General features: G+C 48.6%; 2 protein-coding genes across 2 annotated transcripts in view; one reads left to right on the forward strand and one right to left on the reverse strand.

Annotated features, from left to right (window-relative positions):
• The first annotated feature begins 372 nt into the window (after nucleotides 1-372).
• On the forward strand, nucleotides 373-22154 carry VSX2 (visual system homeobox 2). Its single transcript, XM_027720215.2, has 5 exons — nucleotides 373-805; nucleotides 1993-2077; nucleotides 4984-5107; nucleotides 20518-20698; nucleotides 21764-22154. The coding sequence occupies exons 1-5, from the start codon at nucleotides 373-375 to the stop codon at nucleotides 22093-22095; spliced, it is 1155 nt and encodes a 384-aa protein (XP_027576016.1). The 3' UTR covers nucleotides 22096-22154.
• The window catches only part of ABCD4 (ATP binding cassette subfamily D member 4), a 30935-nt gene continuing 28748 nt past the window's right edge, over nucleotides 21988-24174 (reverse strand). Inside the window, exon 17 of the transcript XR_005566611.1 lies at nucleotides 21988-23423. The gene's annotated coding sequence lies outside the window, so the exon portion shown is untranslated. The remainder of the gene's footprint in view (nucleotides 23424-24174) is intronic.

Genomic DNA, 24174 nt, shown 5'->3' on the forward strand with positions numbered 1-24174 from the left:
GCCCCACGCCGTGCGTGTTTATGAAAGCAGGGATACCTCCATCCCTCCCTCCCTTCCTAACCCCACCTCCCCAGCACGGCTGGAGGCGAAGCGGGGCCGGGGCCTACGGGGCCGGGCCGGGCCGGACCGGCCCTTCTCTGCGCAGGGGCGGCGGCGGCCCCAGCCCGCTGGCGGGCACCGGCCCCAGCCCGCCGAGCAGCGGCCCCGCCGCCACCGGTGCCGGCTTTTTGGCATCCCTGATCGCGGCTGGCCCCTGTGATTGGCTGCGCGGCTCTGACCCCGCTCGGGCTCCCGGCTGGGCGGATAAAAGGGGCCTGAGCCGGGGGCTCCCAGGCATTCCCGGAGCGGGCACCAGGGACCGCCGGCCGCAGCATGACGGGCAAAGCGGGCGCGGCGCTGGCCCCCAGCCTGCCCGGCAAGCCCAAGCCCGACGGCGCGGCCGCCGCCGCCCCGCCACCGCCTCCGCCGCCCCCCGCGGCAGGGGTCAAGCCCAGCTCCGGGCCCACCCCTCCCCGTTGCACCGGTTTCGGTATCCAGGAGATCCTGGGCTTGAACAAGGAGCCGCCGTCGCACCCTCGGGCCGCCCTGGACTCTCTGCCCGCCGGGCACCTGCTGGCGGCCCGCTCTGTGCTCAGCCCCGCCGGGGTGGGCGGCGTGGGCATGGGGCTACTGGGGGCCGGCGGCATCCCTGGCTTTTACACTCAGCCCACCTTCCTGGAGGTGCTCTCCGACCCCCAGAGCGTCCACCTGCAGCCCCTGGCCCGGGCTCCCGGGCAGCTGGACAGCAGCCAGACGGCCAGCTCAGGTAGGCACGTCCCCGGCCTCCGGGGACTCGCCGCGCCCCACCAGCGCAGCCGCCCGCATCCCGTGCCCCGCCGGGAGGCCACTTGCCCGGCGGCGGGAGGGCGATTTCGTTTCGATTCCGAGGAAGAGGAGAAGGGTGGACGGGACCGTATTTTCCCCCTTTCGGGGCTGCGGCCGCTACGTGACGGCGTGGCCGGGGGCGCCCGGTCCGGGAATGCGCGGAGCCCCGTCGGAGCGTTCCCCCGCCCCCCCAAGTCGTTGCCGGAGAATTAGGGGCCTTTCGGCATCCTTTTCCTAGACGGCAGCAGCCTCCCACAACTCTTCCTTCAGGCCCGTTCCCGAGGCCTCCTCGGGTACCCCTGGAGCGGCAGGCAGCAGCGCCCGACCCTGGCCCCGAGGGCAACCCCTGGCTTCCTCCCGGCAGCGGCCGGAGCCGTCCGACGCGGTTTCCGTCCGGGCCGTGCCCGCAGCACGGCCCGCCGAGCAGCACGGCGCCGGGGCCGGGCAGGTTAGAGCGGTGCCGCGGACAGGAGCGGGACCGGAGGGCGGCCGGAGCGCGCATCGAAATGTGGGTCCCAGTTCCGTCCCTCGGCTGCTCCTTCGGGGCAAAGGCGGCAGTGTCCTGTCCTTAACATCCCCGGGCCGTTGCATCCCTTGGAAGTCGGGGGCTACGGATAGGCACCAGCTCCTCCCGGGGTTTGTTTTTGCTGGTAGCTCCATAAACCTCAATTTCTCCGTCCCCGCTCCGGTGTTTCTGCGGCGCAGTCCGGGATCCCCGGGCTGGGGCAGGCGGCCGCGGATGCCTGGCCAGGGGCAGGGGGTTGCAGCTTCCCTGTTTTCCTACATTTTGGTTGAGCTCTCCGGGCTCTGCATTTTAGCAGCGAGACAACAGCAGCCTTAGCAAACGACACTGGGGGAGAGAAGCGAGAGCTGCAGCCTGGTCCCCGCCCGGAGCCTTCCCTGTCCGGGGTGGATCGCCCCGAGCTGCCCTCACCGGGACCGGGAGCGGCGCTGGGGCCGCGCCGCGCTGGAGGGAGCGGCCGGCGTCGTGCCCCGTCCGCGGCGCGACCGCAACGAAATCTTCGGCCAGAGCTGGAGGAGGGCGGGGAGCCGCCGGGCCCGGCTCTACCTGGGGGTCCCTGGCGGGGAGGGAGCCCCAGCCCACAGCCGCTGCCTGTCTCTCCGCAGATTCCGAGGATGTCTCCTCCAGCGACCGAAAAATGTCCAAATCTTCCCTAAACCAGAGCAAGAAACGAAAGAAGAGGCGGCACAGGTAAGCCAGGGGAGGCCACCCCACCGGCTCTCGCCGCCTCAGTCCCCAGGGAACCGGGCGCCGGCGGGGTAGACCCGCTCCGGCCTGAAGCAAAATACTCTTCCCGGCACCCGCCACCGGAGCGCCCCTGCGGCTTCTCCACCGGGTCCTTCCCTTTTTCTTTCTCCCCGTCCAAAATAAATCGGATTTGGGGACGTGCCTACAGGGAGCGGGGGGATCGACCACAGGTGTCGTTTTATTAATTTTTTTCTGGCTGCGGATCCAGGTATTCCCAGTCGCAATGCCGAACAGCACATGAGCATCTAGGCGGAATAGGGATCACCGGTGTTCGGGAAGGAAAGATCATCTACCTGTCAGAAATAATAAAACCCGTTATCGGCTCCACATACAGCAATCTTAATATTGGCTGTCAGCAAGACAGAATTCCTATCAATAATTTAAATATTTTATTACTTAGAAATAAATGTTTTGCCAATAGATTAAATAATTGGGAATCAGAGACAACCTTCAGAGAAGCTGAAGAAGGCTGGAAAATTGCTTAAGGAAACGAAGATCCTCTTTGGGATTTGGTTCCCCTCAGCATGGTCAGGGTAATAGACTTTGCCTGACTTCTCCCACAGTTAAAAAGGAGTTGGATTGTCTGCGCCTTATAAACAGAAACAAAAAATCCTGTGCTGGGTTCTGGCGTTGCTGTGGCCGGAGCGCCAGGACAAAGGAAGGCCAGGCACCATCCACTGAGGGTGATTTAGGAATAATTAAATCAATCCTACCACGATGCAGGAAAGGTGGATTAAAAGACGCCCCAGTGAAAGCTTACCAGGATACGGGTGTGGAAGGAGACCGACTGTCCCAGGAGGCGTCCTGCTATATATGCAACAGGAGGCTCGGTCTATAGGGCTCATCCCGAACTCGGAGCCCCTCCACAGGCAAATATTACCAGTTTGGGTGCTCTGGAGTAAATACGAGTTCGTCTTCTTTGTGGCCCGGACAGGGCTGAGCGAAAACACAGCCGAGTCTGGTGTGCAGGTCCCCGTCTGGATGGGGATTTGTTTTATTTTCAGTTCTATACAGAAACAGACCTGCAACATTTGTCTGTAGTTGTATATTCTGTACTAAACGGTTAAGACCCCTAGTTGGACCAAGGAAGGGCTGGGAGATGACCAATAGCCTGCATATAGCTGCAGGATAGAAACACCAAAAGGGGCAGTGGATTGCGTATTGCAAAAGGGACAGGGGCTACCCGAGGATGAGCTAAAAAGGGAAAACTTGAACTGAACGTCAGGCAAAACCCTCCTGCTGCTGAGCCTGGACGGGCTTCTGCGCTATTGTCGGAGGAAGGTGGAGGGGAATGCTTGAAATGTAAACTGGATCAAAACTGGAATAATTTTTTCTGTGGTCCCAGAGAGAGAAAATACACGAATTGATGTGGCTCTGCTGCCCCTAGAATTCACAGATTTGTCAGAATTGAAGAAAAACGGTTTGAAAAGATAACGGATTTAAGAATGAATTTAGAGAAGGGTCTAGTTGCAGGCAGGTCCCTTGCATTTGCATGCTGCTTTTGTTAGTAATATTATCGATCTGATAGAATCCTTTTCATTCTGTATAGTGGAGGATATTTCTGAGAATTTCTGTTTATGCTCTCTGGAATTGTAAGGCCCTTCTGAAATCTGGATATATTTTAGAAAAATACTATTTTCTCTTTCCTTCCAGGAGCTATATATTTCTTAGATTGATGATATTTATACATTGACTTTGCAAAAAGGCTGCAGTTCTTGGGTTGATAATTGTTTTATTTTGGTTTGGGTTTTTTTGGTTGAATTTTTGTTTTGTTTTGTTTTCTTGGTTGCTATTTGGTTTTGGGGGGTTTTTTTGGTGTTTTTTGTTTGGTTCGTGTTTTTGTTTGTTTGTTGGGTTTTTGGGGTTTTTTTGCCATCAGAGTATTGTTAGTTTATATGAAAAATTGCATTTTCTGTACTGGAGGAGTTGAAGGGTGGGAGTTTTAATCCTCGGGGAGTGGAAGTGGTCTGAGACTTCTCATCCATCTGCTGGAGAAGAGCTTTCATCTGTCTCAGCTTTCCAGCTGCTGATTTTTCAATTCGGTTGTCCCAAACTGAGAACTTGCTGTGCAATGGCAGGTTGGGCTGCTGCCCGCCCAGAGTGGTCCAGGAGGATTTCCGGAGGATAATAGCGTAATGCAAGCTGTCAGGGAGCAGCTAATGCGAATCAGGGTGGGAGCAACCAGGGGAAAGGTAGAGGAAGGGAGCTGGCCCTGGCTCTTGTGGGGAAGGAGTGGTGAAAAGCGGTGGGGAATAGAGTGGATAAAACATTCAGAGAATTCATCCATGCACTGGGACTCGAGGTGAAAGATTATTTGCTCATGGTGATTGAACAGGCTAAGAATCAGCAGCTGGGAAAGGGCTCAGCACCTCTCTAGGCAGGGTGCTGAAGGGATGCTGCTTCATCTCAATGTGACTATCAAAGGGTTAAGAAATGTCTGGATGAAAGAGGAGGAGAGGTGTGGTTTTAAGCCTGGCCAGAGGTGGGTTCAAAGTTGTAGGGGACATAAAAGATAAGGACACCAGCCAGGATCCTTGAAAGAGGCAGTGGAGTCTGAGATGTAAGAACAGCTGGCATCACTGTGGGTGCTCGCTGCTGGGGAGGGACAGTCTCTAGAGGCAGGTCCTTGAAAAGGGAAGGTGATTTGTAACTGTTAAAAGTGCTGTCTTCTGGCATTTTCAGGTTCTCCTTTCACCCTGGCACCTGACCTTTGGGCACAGAAACATAGGAGATGGGGAAAAGTTATGCATTAGCAGGTTACCCAGGTTTCACTGTCCATTTCTCTGACTCTTCATCATCTTTGCTGCTTCTTCTTATGTTTTTTGATCAAAGAGTTTTACTCCCCTCAGGACAATCTTCACATCCTACCAACTGGAGGAACTGGAAAAGGCCTTCAATGAGGCCCACTATCCTGACGTATATGCTAGAGAGATGTTGGCCATGAAAACAGAGTTGCCAGAAGACAGGATACAGGTAATCATATCTCTTGGATCCCCTTATCATGCTCCTCTCAGCCATTTTCATCCCTCCCTGAAGAAAAGATAGCATGGGAAGGCTGATATTTCTCTGAATAAACTTCCCCAGGCTGTCAATTCTCCTGCTTTCCATGGGTAGGCAGACAGATCAGCTGTTCTTGGCAGATTTGTATTTGGTGTTTGTATGTCAACATGAGCTATGCATGGTGTGTTGTACCAGTGATTTAGGGTGTGTGTAACAGAGGGAATCTTAATTCAGAGAAGGAGAACAGACATGCAAGAAAAGACCACAGAGTTTTGAGGACTTGCTATGGGAAAGAAGGTATAGGCAGGAAGAGAACCTCCTGGAGTCTGTGTCTGGGTGGGCACTGTGAGAGGGAAAGAGCTCATCTCTGCTCCTTTGGGCACAGAAGAATGCACAGGGATGGCATAGGCAGCTAGTAGTGCTGTGGGTGGACTCAGTGTGGGAATGATGGGGGAGTCCCAGAGAGGTGTTTGCACCATCATTTTCACTTGAGAAGGCAAATGCCTCCTCAAGTGAAGTTTCCCTAAAGGTTTCTGGGGATATATATATTTTTTTAAAATTTGTTATATTTTGTTAAGCTTACAGTTTTTAACATTTGGGTTTTAGTTGCATGTCAGTCCTGTTGTGCCACCGTGAGGAGGTAGAACAAGGTGGCGTGGAGTATCACCACTGTGTGGTGAATCCTCCAGTGATAAGGAGCAGTCTGAGCTGCAGGGCTGTGCCAGCACCATCCTTTGTCCTGTGTGGCAGCAATCAATGCAAGCAATCATTACAGCCAAAATGCTGGAGAAGACTTACAGCTGCTGTGTACAGTGTGGGAGGCACAATGTGCTTGGACGGACTACACATGATATTCACAAGGGTGGGCTCCAGCAGCTTTTGTTGCCTCCCTTCACTCATGACTTGCTCCTGCCAGGTTGCTACATAAGGCATAGGATTGTAATGACTGAGCCTTGAGCAGCAGGTACAGGTAATATTTCTGGGCTGGCTGAGAGTTAAACTGGCCTGGTCCTCCACACAGTGGCAGTGGCTGCCTCTGTGACTGGTGTATAGCAGTTTCTACAAGAGACATTGTCTTAAGTGCTACATTGTGTTGGGAGGGTCCTAGTTTCCCAGGTTCCTCCTTCTGTTCAGTCCCTCATGCGTGCCCAGCACCCGCTGAGCTGCTTCTTGAGCCTGTACTCTTTCTTTGCTAAAGAGATGGCCCAGGAGGCTGCTCCCTTGTGGGTTTGGAATGTAGCTCAGAGGGCACTTAGCAAGATAACACTGATGCTGGAAGCTGCTGTGGTCTAACCCTGTGCAGAGACAGGAAGATCCTCGCAAACAAAAGTGCAGCCTTTTTTCTCCTCAGTCCTGAGACCCCCTCATCAGCCTTATTTTTATGCTTAAACAAGAGTGACATCTTTATAAAAGCAAGTTGTGCTTCGTATCCCATTGATCTGGCAGGACTCCTGCTGACCTAACAGCTTGTAGATAACCTTCGTGCTGACAGTATTTCCACCAGTCTTCAGAGCTCATCATCTGAAATCCTACCTGATGCATTAGGATTTTGCTCTGAGCAACAAGCCCTGATGCTTTGCCTCTAAAGAGTGAGATGGATGAAGGGTCATTTCTCTTCTTGTGACCCTGTAGGACATCAAGTTAAGAGAGGAGAGACTTATCAGGAGTGTAGTGTTGCCTGCATCCACCATCTGATGCTGTTCTAGAAAGAGGATCCTTGGATTTCCCATAAAGGCCCTTTTCAGCCAAGAGGTTTATCTGGTGGCACAGTATATGTTGAACTCCAGAGGCACCATTTCTCTGGCCAGAACTGAGGACTTTCACTGTGTGTGAGGTGGAGGGAGATACTATGGCAGAGAGTGCAGAGCTGGACACTGCATGTACTGCTTCAGCATCTGGAGCATCCTTCCAGTGCTGAGACTCAGTGTTTTACCTGATAACAGAAGCGAAATAGAAGTTAATGTATCTTAACTGTCACTGACTTGCTGCCATGTCATTCTGCAGCTGGCTAATAAACAACTGCCTACTCTCCCTGTGTTGCAGAATTTTTAAAACTAAGAGAGCTCCTTACTCGGACCCCTCTGCCCTAAAGATCAGGTTAGACTTGGACAGCAGAAGCACCCCATGGTCTGACCATCAGGTGTAACTAGTGGCATGTATATTCCAAAAGAAAGTGCTTGTGAGTAACAGTTTTCCTCATTGTGAAAGGGGAAATAATGAGAAACAGCAAAATGTATGTGGCATCTGTTGTGCGAGAGCATGAGCACCCTGCCAGGGTGAGCATCGGAGTCATGTAGAAGTCCTGAGCACCACTGTTCTTTCCGGTAGGTCAGCAACCGATTATCCCTTACCACATATTTATGAAATTTCCTTGTCCATAGTTTCTTGTGTATGACAAGCCATGCCAAGATAATTCCCACCTTTGATCACTCTTCTTGATATTTCACCTCATATTCCTTTTCAACTTTAGCCCTTTGTGTTATAAGCCTAATTCTTTCCCCCTTGTTATAATGTTCACACTCTTTAAATAAATTTAAGCTATTTCTTCTGGCTGTCACTTTTGGTTTTCATCATTGCTTACACAAGTTGCAAAGACCTTTCCTTAAATCATCCTTCATAAATCACACACTCATCTCTTAATCATTTGGTTGTTCTTACGTGGAGCCCATCCTGCCTGTCAGTCTTCCTGGAGATAAGAGACCACATGCCTACAACTGCATGCTGGGTGTGTTCACACTGGTTTAGCTGGGTTTCTGAGCCCTTGTAGAAACAGCCTTGTATTACCACTGGTCTGCTTGCTTCCTTATTTATTTATTTCTATTTATCTAATTCAGTCACTTCAAACTTTTTTTGGACAGGTGGGGTTTTTTTGTTTGTTTTGGTTTGGTTTGGTTTTGGTGTTTTGTTTTGTTTTGGTTTGGTTTTTTGGTTTTTTTTGTTTTAATGCTCAGAATTTTCCCTTCAGTGTTCTGGATTTCATATGGCATTTTATTAACTTTGTCTGACAGCCATAATCACAGCCCTACCAGCTCTGACACTGGCAAGAGGTGGGTGCTAGAGTATGAGAACAGGGCAGCTATCCAGTGATACTTACTGAGTACTTTATCAGCCTCCTGGGATTTTGAACACATGTAAATATTTTAGTATCCTGCAGCAAGAGGTTCTGCAGCAGAACTGCCTGAGTGAAGTAAACCTTGCTTTGAATCTCTTAACATCATTTATTGCCCCTTGGAAGAGACAGCTGACAATGAATCTTATTCCCATTTTCATAATATTTATAATTCCACATAGTTGAATTCTTTTCCTTGCATGAGTTTTCAGCTGCTCAAAGGAGCTCTATATTTTTTAATTTTCTTTGTGGCTTACAGTTCCTCTCATCTTTCAACATTTCTCTCTCCCTCTTCTATATCATTAATGAAAGTGTTTTCTAAGATTGTTGTGAGCATCATATGTTGTAGACTTCCACAGCATTCCACATGGGTTCTCACTGGATCCACACCTAAGAGTGATATCTACCCCTTAATTTCATTCATGGAATTATTTCTCAGGAAGTAATAGTCAAAGAGAAAGTAAATCACCTATGAAATTTGATGTGAAAGTGAAATTCAAAGAGTGCAATTGAAAGAATGATATATAGGAACAGTTTGCAGGTAAAACCTTCAGCAGAATGCTACAAATAGCCATCAGAGGCCAAGAAAGTTATTGGTTTGAAAGAACATTGAATCCAGGAAAAAATATTCAAATCCTCCATTTAAAGAGAAGATGAACATGTGATTTTTTTTCCAAGGCAGCACTCTTTAACACTGTGTGTGTCTTCCCCCCCCATTGAACTGGCTGCTCCTGGAAGAAAAACAAGCATCTTCCCATTGGGAAAGTAAGACACTATGCACAAGTCAGACCAGATGTCACTCTGGCCATTTTGCAAGATACTAAAAAGTCCACATTAATCAATATATTTGAAAATATTCAGAAGAATTGAAGTGCCCCTATTAGAATAAACACAGACCATTCTGTAAAATCCAGATGACGTAAATAGATTCCTGTGGGGAAGTATATCTTAATAAACAGAATGAAGTATTAAAAATGGCCTCAAGTATTGTGACATCTGACTTAAACTGCTGTTTCTCGCAACAATACTCTTAAGTGTAATGAGTAGATTTTAGATAAGTTATCCCTATTGAATTTATTAATATGTAGCAGTTCTGAATTTTAAACACAGTAGTTTCAATATTAAAGTTCAGAAACAATTTGATTTGGGATTATTGAAATGTGTGTGTATGTTTTTCCTTATAATATGTCTCCTACCAATCAAACAAATTGATTAATCAGTATTTCCAAAAAATAAGATCCTGGCTGCCATTGGGGGGACACTAGAGTCACCTTTTTAGGGAACTAATCAATTGAGAAAGATAATAAAAGTGCTAAAAATTGTCAGTTCATATTGTCAAAATATTATATGGTTATTATGTGGATGATGAATTTTGGGACACATAAAATTGCTCATGTAAGCAAAAGGAATCCCAAGAAGAGTCTGGTACTGTGCATGAGAAGTGGGGATTGTCTGTGTATCCAGCAAGTTTTGTCAGGCAGCTAAAAGGTCAGTTTTGGCTAAAACCAAAACAAGGTCAACTAAATCTCTAATTGAAAATGTATTGGTTTAGCTGCTTTCAGATTAATGCATTTCAGTATCACTGTGCAGGGAGTTGAACAGGGATGGAGGAATCAGGAAGAGTAGTCATTTGGAGGGAAGCATTTGTACCAAGAGAGTATTTTTCCAGAATAAGAGCCTTACCTTGCTTTATTTTTACAAAAAGGTTTTCTGTTTAGAGGTGAACATAATTTGGAAAGGCCTGAGGAACCTGAACTGCACTGAGCGTGAGCTCAGGAGTGAACCCAAGGAGTTCCCCCAAGAAACATAATAGAAAGTGTGAAGGAAAAATTAACTTTATGCAGCTTTAGCAGCCCTGGCTTCTCCCTCTCCTGCCAGCTTTTCTTGCTTGCTGCAGTGCTGAGTTGTAGCCTGAATCCTATGGTGTAAGAATGGAATGCTGTGATTACTCCATGCAGTTGGTCACCTTTCCTGAATCTGTGCCTGGAATGCCTGACAAAGGATTTCTTAGTGATGCAGAAAGTAGTGGTGGTGTTGGATTTTCCAAGCTTATCACTGTTACTCTAAGTGAGAACTTGTCTATTCTTGGTAAAACTTTGGGTGACTCTCGTACATAGAACAGAGAAAGGCCAGCATGAGACACACTGCCAGTGCCCAGTGGGTTCCAACTGGAATCTCTATACAGCAGGTTCATGGAGACCATGTGGCTGTAAGGAGGTGAGCAGAGCAGTCAGGGTTGTTGGAGGTAGATTACCAAGGTGAAGGAGAAGCCTGAAGTGTTGCTGTTGTGTGAGGCACATTTCAAAATATATTTTTATATATCCATTATACATAAATATATGTAAAATATTATTTTCAAAGAGCCCTGCAAGCAGTTAATCATGAAATAGAGTTGACCAGCTACTGCTGGCTACGTTTGCCAATAATTCCTGAGCACTGGGGCAAGCTATGGCTGTGTGATATCAGATAAGTGTCATTAACTTCCCCTATGCTTTTAGAAATGTAGGAAGTATACAAGTGAGAGTAATAAAACTAATCAAACTTACTGGCTTAGTGAGAATATTATTATGAGTTTTTCTCATGGCGTATGGTGCATCTCTGCCTCCATGTCTTTAATTGGTATGTTAGGAGTTTGCTGCCTCTTCAATAACATGCTTGTTTAGTTGATCTAAACTCATATTCATTTCCATTTTTCAATTAAGAGTTGTTTAATTTGGCCCTTTCTGTAATGGATTGTTTTCATTACCCTTTATCTATGGCCTGTTTTCAGCCCATGTGCTAGAACTTCGTTTACAAGATAATTACCAGAGCTGCAAAGAGAGGGGCTGGGTGACAGGCAAGAGCAGGCCTTCCCAAAGGGATTCCTGTCTGAAAAGTCTTGCACTGCATGCCTTTGGACAGAGAAAGAAAATGTGGCAGGAGAAAGGAAGGAAAATGGAGGGTCAGGAGCAACTCTTCAGCTTACTGTGAAGTGGGGACTCTGCTGTTTGTTGCTAGACCATGCAGATTACCTGCCTAGGTTGTGGGATTTACTTTGCTACAGCTGAGGCTGTAGGTGAGTTCAAAAGGTCTTTTTAATGCAGATGTGGAGATACAGAGTTATTAATGTTTTCTATACTCAGGTACTGCTTTATCCCTCTGTGTTCAGTCTCTGAGTTGCTTTAGCCACTGATAGATTTTCTAAATGGGACAGAAAACAAATAAACCCAAACTTGCCTGTCCTTTACTTCTGCTCTGTCCCTTGCAAGATGTTTATGGCTGTCCCAGCATAAGGAACTGTGAAGTTGTGCTTCTCCACAGTATTGGGAGGGAAACAGCACTCTTTGCAGTGACTTTGCTTGTTCTCTCCGTGGTTTGGAGATGCCAAGAGTCAGACACTTTCAAGTGTTGGGGCACATCAGTTCCCTGAAAGAGGAAGACAGATGGACAACAGAATATGCCATAGCCCATTTCTGTGAAGTGCTTGGCAAAGGCTTTCCTTGTCATGTCCAGGAGAATTAGGAATGGCTCTGCAGGTTTGACGTCAGGCTGTGACAACTCTTCCCCGCATTCATCTCCCGTTTTCTTCACGACAGTTGTTTAAGGGTAACGCTTCTCTGAGTTTGCATAGGCATTGCAGTTCCTCAATCACTTAAACTCTTCTGGAAATGCTGCCCCAAATCCCTGTGCTGGGAACACTTCTATTCATTCCTTCATTTAATGATGAACTTTCTTTTCTCTCTTCTGATACTACTGCAGTTTTTCACAACTGTTTTTTTAAAAAATAGTGGTCAGCCCAGCAAGTTGAATAGTTAATTCCCCTCCAGTCTTAGGATGTCTGGCAGAGGGACCAGCTGATGGTTGTCTTTGTGTTTTCCTCTAATGACCCTTTATTATGAAGTTTTCCTCCTTTCCTGACTTTGAATAGAGGTTTTTCTAACAGTTCAATAACACAGGCATTTCAGACACTCAGTTAATTTACTCTCCCCTTTATTTCTTAATGGATCTATTTTTCTCTGTTTCCTTTTACCCTGATAGATCTCAACAAGTTCTTATTCTTCTCTGGTAGCACAAACCTCCTCCACCTTTTCATTGGCCTTCTTTGGGTGTTCTGTGAGCCAGGCAGTGTAGGCCCAGGCAGTGTAGGGAAGTCCAGTCCTCAACAGATATATTGCTGACTCTGATCTCTACATGCATGAGGCTGGCAGTTCCTTCTGTGGAGCAGAAAAGAGGAATGGAGTTGGATAACAAACTGTTGCTATAGTATCTTACAACAAAAGTGCTGGATGTGCCAGTGATGTCCACTCCAAGATAACGTGCTTTATGTCCATTGGTGTTTCTGATATCTGGGTCACTTCGTATCTTTGGCTTCATTGCCTTCTTTCCAACTCAGAATGCCCCATGACTGTCACTACAGGAACCCACTATTTCTTTGTTGACTGGGTCAACTTCTTGAGCTTATATGATGACCATGACTGAGATCAAGGCTTCAGTGTCTAAGTGACAACTGAGGGAGAGTCCGAGCCTGGGAGATCTTAGCTTGGGCAGACTAAGCATGGGGGGTACCTGGAAATGTACTGTGACCTCAGATATGCCGTCCTGGTGCAACCAGCACCCACAGGCTGTTGGCAGCTCTGCAGGTCACACTGCTAGCTGTGCTGTGCTGTGCTCTAGTCTGAGCTGATGGTGTTGTCTGCAAGCGTCAGTGGCACAGCAGCAGCCAGTGCCTGGAGCATCAATCTTCTGCAGCTGTAAGATGTCATGTGAAAACCCCTGGAGCTGTGAATTACCCACAGAAGGTTAAGGGTACACAGAGCTGAGGAACACGTAGAGCCAGGAGCAGACACGTGATAGGAGTAGAGCGCTGAAGGGGCACCCCGAAGATAACTGCCAGTCCTACCTCTTGACTCGTGGTCAGGGGCCAGACCACTGTTCTGCACTGCTCTTTGGCTCTGGTGGTCCTCCTCCTTCCCCAGATTTAAGAGCTCTGTGAAGGATTTTCTGAGTTTGGGTGATTAGATATCTCTCACTGCGTGAGGCAAGGAATTGCAAACATCATCTTTACTATGTACCTTCCTAAGGGAAGATTGTAAAGACTGCAACTTTCTCCTTTTAGTGGTCAGTCCAAACTGTTGCATGGAAACTGATTGCATCTTACAACATTTTATAAAACATCACATGTTTGTGTAGATATCTTCCAGCTGATGCTTCAATGTCCCAAGAGTACAGTGCATTACTGAGTGTGCACTGTACCCCTCAGGGGGACTTGTGGACTGTTCCCATGCCCACAGGGCTTTAGCTCAGAAAATACTACATGCCAGGGAGTACTGCAGACACCTTCTCTTGCTGGTGCACAGCCTCTGGTGCCAATGCTTTTTTTCTGGAGAAGGTCAGAGAGCACCTTTGCCCTTTGCTTGGTGTATACTGGTAAAGGAAAGGGCACCCTGGAGCTGCTGGGCATGCTGGGCATGCAGGGTGCAGTCCCAGAGCACAGGCAGTGCTCCACAGCCTCAGAGGAATGCTGGCATCTCATGGTCTGATTTTAGTGCCCATTGAAAGGCATTATGAAGGGGCTGTGACGTTTCTCTTCTGACTGTCCTAACTCACCTTGCTCCAACAAGAAAACCATAATTATTGTGCATCCCTGCATGGTCAGAGAGTGCATTGCATATGAACGTTTATAAAGATCTATGCTAAGGTTTCCTCTGTCTTAGAGGACCTGCAAAGCAGTGTTAATGAGGGAAAAGAAGGCAAAATGAAATAATACAGGCAGGATAGCAGCTTGGTTAATGGAGTCAGGCACTGTGATCACCCAAAGGATGGATGTGCACTATCACCCTTTGTGATGATGACAAATGCCTCCCTGGGTTTGTGTAGACTAGGATGATGAGTGCACTCTTGTCAGCTTTCCTGTGACTATCATGCACCTACGACCCTGATGCTTTTCCTGTTTTTCAATCAGCATGTTAGGAAAAGAGTAATTTGGGTGTTTATCTGCCATGTCCCAGCGGCCTCTACGGAGCTGTAGCACCAGCTAAACTACTGGTCAGCTGGAATCACAGTGTGGCCATAGTGAAGTCAATGTCTCAGAGATGCATTTTATGTGCAGATGTGATGCACAGATTGAGTGTGTGCTGAACCACTGATTTCACTGTACCGACTGTGCACATACTTTTTTTTCAATGTGGAGGATGGGAGCCCTGCAGCAAATGAAGTTCTTCACTTTTTGAAGTTTAACAAGAAGTGAAAAGACATGTCACCACATGAGGTGACAAGGCCAGGTGAAAGCCTCAGATTTGCCATAGGAACACAGTTTAATATACGTGTCCCGGTCAAGCAGGATTTTCCAGCTTTGGTTGCAACGAGTAGCAATACTCGGCCCAGGTAGTGCTTTTAAGAGCAGGATTCAGAGGAAGGCCTAATCTGCAGGACTGGTGGCATGGTAATAACGTGTACCTTTTTGCTGGATGCCATATTAAGCCTGTATTCCATGTGTGCCCTTGTTACTATTTTAGCTTAGAGGAGACCCAAGCTTCGATGAACCATCCTATCTTCGTTTAAGAGGGATGAGTGCTGTCTCACAGCTCATCTTGTATGTCTGGTTGGACTTGTTAGCCAAGTGGGTTGGACACAACTCCAGTTACTATCAAGAAGGGCTGTTGTCACACTGTGTACAGGAATTGCTCTTTCTAATGTGAGCTCAGAAAACTCTTTCCCAGTGTTTAGTAAGAGGAGGGATGATGAGTCCTGTGATAAGCCATGCAGCCCATGTACAACCTTTACTGCTCTCATTTAACTTCATGACCACTTTACACCAGCCATAGAAAGTGATGTCACCATAAACAGTGCCAATAATTTTGACATTACATTTGAAAAGACAGCAGTAAACTGTTTCCAAGCTTACTGAAGTGGTGCAGTCTCCACCAGCAGCCAGGAAGCTTTCCTGTGGTGATTGCTAAAAGGGAGGGATTCGGGGAAGCCCCAGGGCACAGTCAGACCTCACACCCTCATGGCAGTTCATTTTACAGCCCCAGTGCTCATGGGTATGGATGGGGACATGCTCCAAGGAAGATAGAGGCCGTTCTTTGCAGTGCTCACATCTTGAGATTGAACTCAGCTGGGGCCACAGGCTCTGTCTGATATGAGGGTGAGGATGGTGTTGTTTTTTCAGATGAGGTTTTCATTTTGGCTACTCTCATTGTTGAGTCTTGGGTTGGAGAGAGAGAAGGTAGAAAGGGAGAGCTGTAGTCGTCAGGAGAAACTGAGTGCTGAGGTGGCAGCAGGGCTCTGGATGTGGAGGTGAACTGGAGGTGTTGTCTGGTCTGCAGCTGGATCCACCAAAGGGCTTCAAGTGGAGAAGTGGCAGGTATGCAAAGAAGATATGCCTGTCAGTCCACGGGCAGGGGAGATGGTCTCAGCGTTGCCGTTGGGGGTCTTGGAATTTTGTCCTTTGCTTTAGATGCTGGTTTCCCGACAGCTGTGTGCAGCTGCTCCACGCAGTCTGGCAAAAGCATGTGCTGGAGTGTCTGTGTGTCTGTGTCGATGTGTCTGCAGGTGCGGACGTTCATCTGCTTGTGGCCATCTAGTGGACATTCAGCTTGTGCTGCTTTGGGCTGCGACCGGCTTGTGGTCCATAAAGCTCGTTCTTTGAAAGACCCCTGTTAAAATGCTATTTCAAAGGCAGTATGAACGATTTGGTGAAGCAAAAATTCACCGTTATCTAGCCTGGAGTTTTCCTTTAATAGATGAAGCATGCTAAGGCAGAGAAAATAACATTTTTTTATATTAGGAAGACAAAAAAATCCAATACCAATTCCCCCGTCTGTGTACCTCAGCTTGGAAAGTAGCAGCCAAGAAAATGAGTGTAACCAGTGGAAAATTTTAGGTTGAAACAATACAGAAACAATACACAATAACACCATAGATGTTTTAAAATACCCCTTTGCTAATTCAGATTCCTGGGTCATTGCCAGTTGCAGGGAGATTTCTCTCTTTAGCAGACAATGTTTCAGGTAAACAAACTAACTAATGATTAGGTAAACAAACTAACTAATATAATGAATGTGGATAACAAGGATACATTGAGTCTCATGTCCCTTTGCAAAATGAGAGATTCCTCCTCCTATAATTTGCTCTTCTGCATCATCAATAATCCGAAGAAGTGTCAATTGTCATTTGTGATTCAGAGGAGGAAACTGGCAAGGTTGTCCTTGCCAGTCTTGACTCCAAAACTCCAGCTCCAAAACTCCAGCTCCAAAACTCCAGCTCCAAAACACTTTCAACCCTGTGGTCAAGCATAGAGTGCCTCAACTTTTATTGCTTTGGTCAGTGGGCACTGGAGGTGAGAATTAGATGATGATTAAAGTTAGAAACATTCCCATTTAGAAGGCTTTGCAATATTGCAAGACAAACCTGTCCACTTTACTCTGTTATCCATTTTTTGAGGGTAAGTTTCCTGGAACAAGCTTCCTGGGTTTTCCAGAGGGTGTTTGTGTGAAAATAAAGAGCTGTAAAACTTAAGATATAGCACATTGGTCCAAAAGACACCTCTCCACATCAGATTGTAATAGCACATCTGATGTGCTTCAGTCTAAAATTAATCAGGAGGTTTCCCCACTGCCCACAAGGTATGGAAGCACAGTATTTTTACCATACCCTGAGCTGTGCAACAGAGAACCACATGAAAGCAAGTGAGAAGGAAGGTGCACGGTACACAACCATATCAATAAAGCATTTCACAAAGCTGAGCCAATCCACAGAATGGGAAGGGGCAAGAGGAAACATGGACAAACCTAAACATTGCTTGTAGCAGATCAAATTTTAAAGAGCTGGAAGAAGTAAAGCAAGAAAGGACAGTAAGCAGCTGAAGAATACCAAAACCATGAGTAAATGTAAGTGTAAGGGTGAACCCACTCCAGGAGAAGTGAGGTGCCAATAATAAATAACTGCATATTTGGAAGTTGTGGCTGATGTACCAACAGAGCTGAGAATACCTCTGAATTACTAAAACCAGTGCATAATTCAGCTCAGAATCAAGGCATGGGAAAATTCTGGTAACACATCGAGAAATTTGGAGAAAGCAACGAGATCTCCCAGAAGAAAGTCCCATTGATGGAGCCATCTGAATGAGGACAAAATCATGAGAACAGGCCACAGAGAACAATTCTGCTGATCTGAAATGGCGTGGGAGCTGCCAGTGCCATGCTGGAGCTTTTCTCTCCATGTTCCTTGGGATCGGCTTGTGGTAGAGATGCTGGGCTGGGATCTGATCCCAGCAATATTCTGTAAAGAGCACTGCTGGTTTCACTCAGCTTCATTCATGAGATGAAGATATGGCTCCTGGTATTAAAGCAAGATGGTCAGTCTTCCTGATTTCTATTCTGATAGACATTCTGGGATTTCAAACTTTCATTTTTCCTAGTCAAAACTAAGAGGAAATTTCCATCAAAAACCAAAAATTGGTTTCAGAAATCTCAGAATAATCTTACTGAAATGTTGATGTAATTTTGATATTCCCATTTGGCTTTAAAGCATAGATTTTGCATGTCTTATGCATCTGAGATTAAAATACAGCATTCATAAGAAAGCCATAAATAATTTTGATTACACTTCCACTGGCTGGACACTGTTTTTCCTATGTGATTGAATCAGCATTTTTGATTGAAAATTTTCTGCTGTCTCTAGTCAAGACTGGGCTACCAGCTGGTAAAGCTTCTGCTGCCTCCAGTGTTTAACACAGCCATGGAAAAGGGGATGCTTCAGGGCATCTGGTTTAGTAGCAGTGGGCAGGCTGAGACCTGACCAGAGAGAAGGGAAGAGGAGTGTGAGGCATGGGGAAAGATGTTTGGGACATCAAGGCAGGAGGGAAGAGAAAGGGAAAGGTAGTAAAAGCATCAGTGAATAGGCATCTGATAAAATAAGTTTGAGGGGAGTTTAAGAAGTTGCCCACTTGGTACTTGGTGGAAAAACCTGTTCGTGGGCTGAGATCCTAAGTGCGTCAGCTAGTGACAAAAACAGCTGTACAGAGGTGAGCTTTGCAAGCCACTCTGGGTGCGTGGAAGAGTGTCACTGCAGCCCCAAACCAAGCCAGATTTACAGGCACCAGACATGGGACTGTGCAGGAATTTCTCTCTGAAATCGGAGAGGAGCTCTGCTGTGATGGATCTAACTGTATTGGTTTATCCAGGGCAGAACAGGCAGGATCCCTCTCCTGTCTCAGGTGGGTTAAACTGCCCCCTCACAGCATGGAATTGTAGGGGGGTGGCTGTCCCGCTGCCTGGGTCTGGTGGGTGAAAAAGAAGTATGGAATTTTGGGCTGAGTTTGGAGTAGGAGCCTCCAGTGAAGAGCCTCCAGCTCTTCACTCTGGGCTCTGGGAGTGGGAGGAATGCCTGGAGTGAGAGACCCTGTCAGTATCCTGCTGACTACAGGGCCAAGCAACCCCGTGTTTCACACGGGTATGGAGGAGCAGGTGAAAAGAGGAAGGTGTGCATTCCTGAGGGTCTTTGCTCAGGCTCTGGAGGATTTGCAGCCATCCGTGGTTCAGAGGTTAGGTATTGGCAGTATGAAAGTGTAAATCAGACTGTTCATCATGCAGAGGAGGTGATGTGTGGTGAAGCAGCCCGGCTATAAAATCCCCTCTGACATGCACAGAGTGTCTTCTGCTGGGAGAAGCTGGGATCACAGCCCCTGGGACCACCACCCCACCCAGCTCTCTGCGGGAGCAGGCTGGCTGAGCTCCCAGGAATGGCCAAGGCTGGTTGTCACCAGTGTTAGCAAACCACCCGCCTACCCTGCAGCTCTGTCCCCACCACAGGGCTGCAGTCCCAGGCAGTTCTCTGCACAGGTAGAAGAGGTGAGCTTGCCTTACCAGCTGAGAGCAGGACATCATTCCCTGGCATCAGTGTTACTGTCCCCACGGCAGAGCTGGCGGTCTGGGACAGACCCTCAGTGCCCCCCAGTGCAGCTTGGGCTCCCTCAAGGAAATGAACGGTGGGGACAAGAGAGGGTTAAGCTGTCAGCTCTGTAATGTTAAACAGGTGTCAAAGGCACCTCCATATATCTGCAGATTGAAATCAAATTCTTTGCAGTATAAAAAGATAAATTACCCAGGCGAATCCCGCCTCATCCCACTCATCAGGCCAGCGCCAGACGGCAAGCAATTTTTTTTTTTAATGTGCTAACGACCTAATCAAGCAATCAAGTCGGAGAAGATTGCGGAGTGACCCCGAGCATCCATCTGCCAGCGAGACCCTGCCATTCATTTCCATTCTGCCATGTACTTTCTGGGAAAGGGAGGGAAAAAAAATAGAAAAGAAAAAAAAATCCTAAACAAATTAACACCCAATTTTCTGTGAGTCTAATTAGTTAAATGAGGAGGTGTTTGGGGTGTCCGCAGGGAGGGAGGGGCTGCCTCTTGGAGAGGGGCCTGGTAACTCCATGGCATTAATTAGCGCAGGTCAATGGCGTGGTTCCCTGGGGACCAGCTGCTTTAATTTCCCGTGATATTTCAGTGCCTGAGGCCCATCGATTCAAACTGAAATTAACTTATTTTTCAATCAGGCCTGGGCTGCCCCTGGGGCTGACTCTTCCTTTGCCTCCTTCTGAATAGACCTCAAGCAATTTTTCATCTAAAGCTGATGCCTCTGCTCGGTGGGAAGGGAGGGGAGCCGGGGAGGGAGGAGGGCGAGGGAGACAAGAGGAATGGAAATCAGAGAGAGAGCACTAATAGATTTCTGCCAGTATCACCCCCTCCCCGCCATTGCCGCCCGCCTCTCTGCTCGCTGGCCCCCAGGTCACAGCTCAGAGATTATTCTGCCAATTTTCTGAGAAGATGAGGGGCTTTTCAAACTGGGAATTCAGGGCAAAGCGCACAGATCAGCTTCCCCCTTCTCCTGCTTCTCCTGATCCTCCACCCCCATCCAAGCCCTCCCTTCAGGCACCACTGCCTGCAGCCCTGTGCTGCTGCTCAGACACCCAGTAAATAATAAAAAGAAAATCCCAGGCACAAGAGCCAAAAGCCACTAGAAAAAGACGCTGCAATGGCAAATTAATTACATCCTGCGGAGAGGGGTGGGACCTGCTTTCACACTTGGCCCTTGCCACTCCTGCAAGGGAGGGAGGGAGAGATACCTGGTGTCTACTGCATAGGAAAAGAGGCTGTAGTGCCTTCAGGAGGAGCATCCACACATCTGCCTTCACCATGCTGTACAAACATGTGTGTTCCCATGCGGGAAAGGGACTGACATGCCTTCTCCTTGCAAAAAAACCCATGTGCCTCTTTGTTGCTTGCTTCAGGTTTGGTTCCAGAACCGCCGGGCCAAATGGCGGAAGAGGGAGAAATGCTGGGGCAGGAGCAGTGTGATGGCTGAGTATGGGCTCTACGGTGCCATGGTGCGTCACTCCATCCCACTGCCCGAGTCCATCCTCAAGTCTGCCAAGGATGGCATCATGGAGTCCTGTGCCCCTTGGCTCCTGGGTAAGAGAGCAGCTGCCTTCATGGGTGATGGCGAGTGGGTAGAGACAAAGAGGGGGAAGCAAGGAAGAAATCAGAGTTATGTTGAAAATGGGTGAAGGGCAGCAGGGTGAGGTTCTCCCTGCCCTGCCTCGCTCAATGCCCCCTGTCCCCCAATGACCCTCGTCAATAGGATTTGACGGCTTATCCCAAATTCCTGCTGGACCTTGGACCCTGACCTGCAGAATCTGGTTGGGACAGGAATTTGCCCCCATGCTCAGGCTGATGTTAGCCTTCAATTCCCATGGCTAAAGCATCCTTCATGTTCAGCCCCAGAGCAAAGGCTCTAACCCTTGTCCAGGGCAGGAGGTCATCCCAGTCTCACTCCTCCAGCCCTGTGATGCTGTGTGGGGTATCAGGACCCCCAAATGCACTGTCCTTGCCCCAGGTCCCAGGGGGAACACTCTGCTGCCTCCTCCTGCTCTTGACACCTGGTGGAGCTCCATTTCTGTCTGGTTTCACTTGGTTTTCTGTGCAGACATGGAGGTAGCAGCTACCCTAACACACTCTTGCTCTTTGCTTCCCTCTTTCTGACCTCCCAGGCTGGTTCTGCCCCAAAACCACTGTCTGGCATCTTGACGATGGGCTGTCCTGTCCTTCTGTCTCTGTGAAACAGAGAGGCAGAGGGGCGGTTGTGTGGAGTGGGTTGATACAGAAATAGGCAATAGGGATCTCCCTCCCCATCCTCAGCGAATCTCAGGCAACTGTGCTGCTGTCTGAGACCCTCATCCCCATGCAGGGACAAGTTAGCTTTAGGTTCACAGAGAGAAATGAAGAGGAGAGTAATTATAGACCTTTGGGGGCAGCCCGGAGTCCACAGATGCCAGGCTGCCCCAGCAGGCAGCTACCTTGTCCGGGCTGTCCTCACATGGGTGCAGGAGCAAGTGGCTCCCCGTGACTGCTGTATGAAGTGAGGGTTTCTGCTTTTCCTTAATTCTGGCCTCTCTTTATCTTTGCTGTTTTCAGTTCAAGATGGCTTTCCCATGCCCAGGCGCTTTTCTAAACCCGAATACCAACAATTCTTTTTAGGGATGCACAAAAAGTCTCTGGAGGCAGCGGCTGAAGCGGGGAGGAAGACAGAGGTGGAGCGCCAGGCCCTGCCCAAGCTTGACAAAGGTGACAAGGAAGAGAGGGGTCCGGATCCCAAAACCACCATTTCTCAGGAGGAACTGAGAGAAAACAGCATTGCCGCCCTCAGGGCCAAAGCTCAGGAGCACAGCACCAAAGTCCTGGGGACCATTGCTGGGGACACCCCAGCCCCAGGCAGGAAGCCGGAGACAGGGGAGGAGATGGCAGTGGCAGAGGATGAGAGACAGACGGAGAAGTTGAACTCGTCGCAGAAGGAGGAGAAGCTGATCTAGGGGGAAGAAAGGCGGTGGAAGCCAGCCCCGACAGACACTCTGTCCTCTGGGGACCACATTCCTACTCAGACTGTCAGGCCTCCCTGGCCACCCCTGCCAGGGAGCAGGGCCCTGGTCTCTGTGTTTGGGGCTGCCTGGCAGGGGTGCCCATTGCCTGTTCCCCTTGAGCATACCCTTGCCCCTCAGTCTTCTGCCCCACCAGGCCTTCCTTACCCCCCACCCCTTCCTTTTGGGGGACACACATCATCATTGCCACCTGAGAGGACACCAAGGCTCTGGTCCCTTCAGCCTCATGACTGTCTCTGGGGCTTTTTCCTGCTGCTGCAGCCCCAAAGCCCATCTGCCATCCCGAAGCAAGCCTGTCCCCTGCTGCCGTGGCCCTCCTTGGTGCACTTCTCTCCCCAGTGCTCCCTAAGTCCCTTCCCATTGTGCCCTATTCCACCATGCCCCAGACAGATCCATTTCCTTCCCCTGGCTATCACCTCTGCCTCTGGCCCAGGCCACAGCAGGACAAGCCCATGGCAGTGTTTGCATGAAACGATGACTATCCATGCAGGGTAGTTTGCACTTTCCTCCCATCTCCCTGCCCAGCACTGGGGTCTGCTGGGAAGGGGCTGCAGCTTTAGGCCGGTTATGTTTTGCCCCTGTTTGGCAAGGAGAGGCAGGTTTAGCCCACAGGCAAAACACCCTGGTCCCACCTGGCAATTTGAGGTGACCCCAACCCATGTTGCTGGCTCCTGCAATGCTGGACAATTGGGTCTGACTCTGCCCCAAACTCCAAAGCCCTGCACCCCTGCAGAGAGGCCAGATGGTGAAATTATTTACTGAATACATTATTGCAGGTGAGACAACAACATCCACCTAATGTATTTATTGATTTAAATTTGTCCAGCTCACCCTCTGAGTGTTAAAGGGAAAGACAGCCATGCACATCCACTCTGATACACCCTGTAATGTGTACATACATGCCATATAAGCACATGCAGTCTCACAGAGCCAAACCCACTCCATGGTACCATCACTTTTCCATCCCAGTAGGGCACTATTCCCCCTCCAAAAGCTGTAGGACAGTGACTTCCAGGTGCCCCTTTCTGTCCTGCTTTCAGCTGTGAGCACCCTTTCCCCACAGTTTTTCTTCTGTCAAATGTTCAGCCCGCTCATCCAACCCCTGTTCGTCTTTGTTCCCTGGTCGTTCGACGTGTTAGATTTAGCCCATGGGGTGTAAATAATGTATATACAGTGAGAAAAGAATTCAGTATTGAGGTGTTTGAGATATGGAGCTGTAATAACTTCTAGTCATCCAGCATCTGTGATTTATGTGCCATTTTCTGTAAAGATATGAACAAGAATAAAATTAAACGGGAATACTGTGTATGAGTCTGGTCACCAGTGTTTAAGGAGGGTGAGTTCAGCCAAAGCTGAGAGGGCATTGGATCTCAGGCTGTAGCCAGAGAGGGGTGGGAGATCCAAAGCAGCATAGAAAGAGATCTGCACCTTCCTCCCCACCCAGGCATGGAGAATACAGGGCTTGGGTGCTGCTCTCCCTTTGCAGGGACAAAGTTGAAAGGGATGTGCTTGTACTCAGAGCAGAAGTTACAGCATACAGCCAGTCAGAGAACAAGTCACTTCAGCATCCAGGACAGCCCTGGTGCTTTGGGTCACCCCATATCACATGTGCCATGGTGTTAGAGAGTCAGACAGACCTTTGGGCAGGCTCAACCCCTCTGCCAGGAGCAGGCTGCAGGGCTCAGCTGGCCTGAGGAGCTGAGGCAGCAGCCAGATGCTGCAAATGCAGGGGAGCTGGTTGAAAGGGAAGGGCACCGACAGGATTTCCAGCAAGGTGAGCTCTGATTTGAGAGCAGTGGGCACCTATTCTGAGTTATCAGATAAGAAGTTGAGACTTGCCTGCCTTGTTAAGGGCTTCTGGGGATGGTCTGATGGAAAAATCTAATGTCTTAAAGGGAGGGAAAATGCAGAAGCAGAGCAGGCGTGCATAGTAAATAAGAGACTTCTGGAATGATGAGGCTGGTTGGGCTTGACTTTGTGGAGAGACTGTAAGCCCACAGGACTGCGTTTCCC

Source organism: Pipra filicauda, unplaced genomic scaffold, assembly GCF_003945595.2.
Source record: "Pipra filicauda isolate LSUMZ 115617 unplaced genomic scaffold, ASM394559v2 scaffold75_size2874737_pilon, whole genome shotgun sequence".
NCBI lineage: Eukaryota > Metazoa > Chordata > Aves > Passeriformes > Pipridae > Pipra > Pipra filicauda.

What these genes read in the sequence shown, in the direction of transcription:
- VSX2 (XM_027720215.2), top strand. Translation starts at nt 373, where the DNA reads ATGACGGGCAAAGCGGGCGCGGCGCTGGCCCCCAGCCTGCCCGGCAAG. An exon ending in CAGCCAGACGGCCAGCTCAG is followed by an intron (nt 806 to 1,992) that starts GTAGGCACGTCC and finishes GTCTCTCCGCAG; the next exon opens with ATTCCGAGGATGTCTCCTCC. An exon ending in CTGTGCCCCTTGGCTCCTGG is followed by an intron (nt 20,699 to 21,763) that starts GTAAGAGAGCAG and finishes AATTCTTTTTAG; the next exon opens with GGATGCACAAAAAGTCTCTG.